This window comes from Carica papaya, chromosome 6 (assembly GCF_054855325.1).
Source record: "Carica papaya isolate Zhongbai chromosome 6, ASM5485532v1, whole genome shotgun sequence".
Taxonomy (NCBI): domain Eukaryota; kingdom Viridiplantae; phylum Streptophyta; class Magnoliopsida; order Brassicales; family Caricaceae; genus Carica; species Carica papaya.
The window spans coordinates 37,328,513-37,333,838 of record NC_142314.1 but is presented as its reverse complement, the minus strand read 5'-3'; the positions used below and the strand labels follow the sequence as shown (position 1 = coordinate 37,333,838).

At 22.2% G+C, this 5,326-nt stretch overlaps 1 protein-coding gene across 1 annotated transcript; it reads right to left on the bottom strand.

The window, feature by feature from the left end:
* Window positions 1-1,707, bottom strand: LOC148253632 (Bifunctional inhibitor/lipid-transfer protein/seed storage 2S albumin superfamily protein). Its single transcript, XM_088223437.1, has 3 exons — window positions 1,225-1,707; window positions 1,006-1,104; window positions 1-314 (listed from the first exon to the last, which is right to left on the bottom strand). The coding sequence occupies exons 1-3, from the start codon at window positions 1,592-1,594 to the stop codon at window positions 178-180; spliced, it is 606 nt and encodes a 201-aa protein (XP_088079563.1). The 5' UTR covers window positions 1,595-1,707; the 3' UTR covers window positions 1-177.
* Window positions 1,708-5,326: the final 3,619 nt, after the last annotated feature.

The window sequence follows — 5,326 nt, the reverse complement described above, 5'->3', positions numbered from 1 at the left end:
TACTGATAAATTAAGTTCCCGTTTTTATAAATCAAATATTATAAATCATTCAGACAAACCATAATACAATTTTCAGCCGAGATACAGAGAACTAAATGTTGATGAATTGATAATACAAAAAGATAATATTTAAATTAAGAATTTATATAAACAAAACAAAATTAAAATAATTAATAATTAAAAAACAAAACCAAAAATTATATAGGATGTGAGAGACCATAATAAAACTCCATAAATCATTTCTGCTATCAACCACCTCCTCCCATTCCCACCATCACTTTTCTCATCAGCTTTTGCAGCACCACTTGGGCTTCCTTCATGGCACCCATTAAAAAAATTAAAATTTAATTAATTAATTAATTAATCAACCCATAATTAAGCTAATTAAGTTATAAAAATTAAATGAAATATACCTTTGACTCAAAATGGGTATTAATTTATTTATAAATCAACTCACACCCACCAAAAAAAACATTACTTTCACCATATTAATTAATTAATTAATTATTATATGTGATTAGATTAAAATATGCTTAATGTATAAAATTAAACCAAATGTATACTTTCTATACTTTGATTCAAAATGGGTATTAATTTATTTATAAATCAACTCATACCCACCAAAAAAAAACATTACTTTCACCATATTAATTAATTAATTATTATATGTAATAATATGTATAATTTACAAAATTATGTCAAATGTACACTATCTATACTTTGATTCAAAATGGGTATTAATTTATTTATAAATCAACTCACACCCACCAAAAAAAACATTACTTTCACCATATTAATTAATTAATTATTACATGTGATTAGATTAAAAATATGCTTAATGTATAAAATTAAATCAAATCTATACTATCAATACTTTGATTCAAATGGGTATTAATTTATTTAGAAACCAACCCTATACCCACAAAAAAAAAACACTAATTTCACCATATTTAGGAAATTGAATCAAATATATGATATTGAATATTGAATTAGTGTATATAATACCTTTGGCAGGTGGTGCAGGGGCACTGCTGTTGCCTAAAATCTTTGCAAATCCTTCAAACAGCTTAGCATCTGATGAATTGGGTGCTAAATGTAACAGAGCTGTTCATCACAAAACACAAGTTACAATGGAATTGAGTACTTTAAAAGTATTTGCAGATATATACATGTGTGTGTGTGTGTGTGTGTTTATGTGTATGTAGAATGAAAAGAACAACTCACTGATACACTCTGTAATATTGGCGGGAGCATGGCAAGAAGAAGGGAGAGTTGCAGCAAGAGTAGCATTGATTTTAAGATCAAGGCTAGGGTCATCCCTGTCCTTGATCAAAATACAGAGACACTTTCTGCTGGTACCAAGAACTTGCTTCAATCCAGAGCAGCAATCAATGGTGGGAGCCTTTGCATTTCCTCCAACGTAGGGCAGACACGTGGCTAAACCCACCAATTTACTCGCACATTCTTGTTTGTCCTGGTTGATATCAGATCTCGCAGATCCGATCATCATCATCGTCGTCAAACCCAGAATCCGCCATGAAATCACAAGAAATTTTAGCGGCCTTCCGCTGGTTTTCGAGGAGAAATACTCCATGTTGGAGAGAGAGAAAGAGAATTTGAATTTGTAGACTGAGGGGTGGGATTTGCCTGTTTAGGGTTCTGATGCTCTGGTTCTGTGATGGTAGTGTGTTTGTGTGTGTGTATGTATATATATATATATATATGTATGCGCGTGTATATATATATATTCTATGATGTGTCTAGACTTTCAATGACTCTAATGAGACTACATGGTGGCTTTCGTTAAGTAAATAAAAATTAATTTTTTTTAGTCAATACTAATACTAACCTTATTTTTTTATGAATAAAATTCAATTTATTCATTATAATTATATAAATATAATAATAAATTAATTTATTAATCTCATTAAACTATGAATTATATAACTACTTTGGTCACTCCATAATATATATATATAATAATAAATTTTACGTTTTTAATAAAATTTAAATTTATAATTTTTTTAAAAATGCATAAATTATTGTATTAATAATTAAATAAATACAAATTTTATTTTCGATTCGAGATTTTATTTATTTAATTTGATGCTTTTGTACTCATTAAATATAATATCTCAATCAAGAGTAAAAATTTTACAATTAAATTACTAAAATATTGATTTTAACTTTCAAGATCTTATTCTATTTATTTTATTTGGTTTTAAAATTTAAGATTTTGTTTCTTAAAAATTATAATTTTATTCTATATAGTTCAAGTAAATAATTCAAAGTATGTTAGTGGTTCATTGAATTTTTTATAATATAAAATATAAGTTTGATTTTTAAAAAAATAAATTTATAAGAAAATTTCTCACAAATGTTTTAATCATATTATAAATAATATAATTTTCATCTTACCCATTAAACAACTTTTAAATTATAATAATTAAAAATAAACATTACAAATAACTACTAGATAGATTATCACTTTCGTTATAAGGTGATAAAAAATTCGTACCGTTCAATTATTTTTTTAATGATTTTTTCATATATTTAAAAAGTATTACGATTAATAAAATTTTTCTAATTCGCCTTCTTGAAATGACTAACATGAATTTTGTTTCTTCTCACATCGATCAAAAAATTAGGTATAGACTGAAGAAAAATGCTTGACCGATAAATAATTCACTTCTTGGATTGGAAATGGGGTGGGTGGAAATAATTATATGAGTTATACTATAAATGACTTTTATTTGTGGGACTTCATATGTGGTGAATATTGATTTGTCATGTAAAAATTATGTAAGTAATTGTATTGTTGTATTTGTATGAAAATTATAATAAAATAAAATTTATATTTATTTGAGAAAAAAATATAAATTTTTGAAAAAAAAATAATAATTCACATTTTAGTATATATAATATATTATACAATTTGTGGGAATTTCATATCTCATTAAATTATTATTATTATTTTTATTATTAAATTTAGTAAATACGTGCATATCTTATAACAAAATTAGCGAAAATATAAAATTTAAAATACATTATTATAAAATTAAATTGTTTTAAAATTTATGTAAGATGTAACTAAATGAAATAAAAACTTATGTTACTGGGTCAATTTGGTTTTAACGAAATTTAAATTGTGATATTCAGAAAGTAAATTTTACGTGTTTAATAAAATTTGAATATGTAATTTTTAAATAAAATATTTAAAAATAAATTTTTAATTTTTAATATATTTATAAAATAATAAATTATATATTTTTAGTTAGAGTTGGAAGTTGTAATCTTGATATATAATTCTCTTATAATATATATGTATAATTTTTAATATTGTATTGACAACCCGTGACAAAAATTTGGAGCACATATAGTTTTTAAGTGCATCCGTGATACTTTGGATTCATCCGTGATTAGTCATAAATAAAGTAAAATTATATCGTGGGACCCACAATAATAGTTTTATAATATAAAGTTATTCTTTTAATAAAACCATAGGATAAAATTTTTTTAACTTTAATTATCAATTAATATTCATTCACATATTCACATTAATTTATCATCGCCTCATCACATAAATTTTTTTTGAAAATAATTATTAAAATTAAATATTTTATCCGCACGGCTAAAACACCTAATAAAATAATTTAATTATTTAACATGTTTATTTTAAAATAATAAAAAACAAAATAATTTCGGCAAACGCATTATCTCTTAATAATTATAAATACAAATTATGTATTATTAAATTTATTATTTCTTATAATAAAATAAATTTTATCATTTTAAAGAATTCTCGTACGAATAAATCATATATAATTTTTTAAAAAATTAAACATAATTATAATTTATTTTAAGATTTCAATAAAATCAATATAATGATTTCTAATTTTTATGTTACTTGATTATTATTTAATTCGAAGTTGCGTATAAAATGGTGTAACGCTCGATTATAGTCTATGAGAAAGACAACGTAAGATATGACAATCACATGAAGTTATAACTTACTAATTTGAGAATTATACATGTGGTTCACGTTATTGCCTTCGTTTATTTGCAATATCTTTATTACTAAAAATATATTAACCATATAAATATTTATAAATTATGACAAAAAAATTTTAAATACAATACATAAAAATGTATAATTCAATTTAAACTTACAATATGTTAAAAAAAGTAATACCCATTTGATCAATTGGTCATTTATTTGCGAAACCTAACACTTATTATGCTCGATTATTGGGATGGATAGCGAAATATTCTTCGGCTTCTATTATATAGATAAAATTATTATTATTATTTAAAAAATTATTCAAAAAAATATTTATCTATAGACTAATAATTTTTTTTGGAATATAAATATACATACATGTATATATACATGAAATTGAATTGTGTTCTAGGTTCTTCATTGAAGATGTGGTAAAGATTGTCTCAAAATAAAGGCTTTATCTACCTCCATCATCCAAAAACATTTATTGCAACTCTAACCTTATAAAATACTATTCATTAAATTCATTATTATTATTTATTTATTTTATATAATTTATTATTATTTAAAATAATTAACTATCAATTATTGTATATATAAAAATTTGTCATTTCAAATAAGACTGTACTATCTTATCATATATGTTATCAGTTAGAATATTATGTATGTCGTATTATAATTATAAATTTTATATGTATTAATTTATTTAAAAACTTTAAAAATAATTTATTATTTTATTAAATTGTTAGAAAAAAATTAATAAATCAATATAATTACTTATATCCTATTATAAAATTAATGCCATTGTTAATAAATATTCCATTAATGTTAGGTGAAGTAAGGGGACAGTTTGCCTACCAAATTCTGTTTTTTTTTTTCTTGAATTTTCTTTTAAAAAAAATATAATTTTCAATTAATTATAAAAAAAAAATATTACTAATTTTTTTAAATAAAAAATTAAGAATACATTTTTCAACATATTTCAAATTTTATTCTTAAAAAATATAAAATTTTAAACTAATTTGGATAATTTATTAAAAAAAATGCATTGTATACCAATAAACATATATGCTAAAGTACACAAATAATATTTTTTAAATATATTTAAAATTAAATAATTTAAAAAAATAACATATTTTTTATTTATTTTTAATTATAAATATTATTGTGATATGGTTGATTTAATTAATTAATTATTGTGGAGGGCAGATGTGTAGAAGGGAATTTAATTTGACATAAAAACCATTTGTCCTCTCTTGCATTACATGTGATGGTCCTACTTGCATCATTGGTATTTAATTATACCATACTCCAAATTTATTTAAT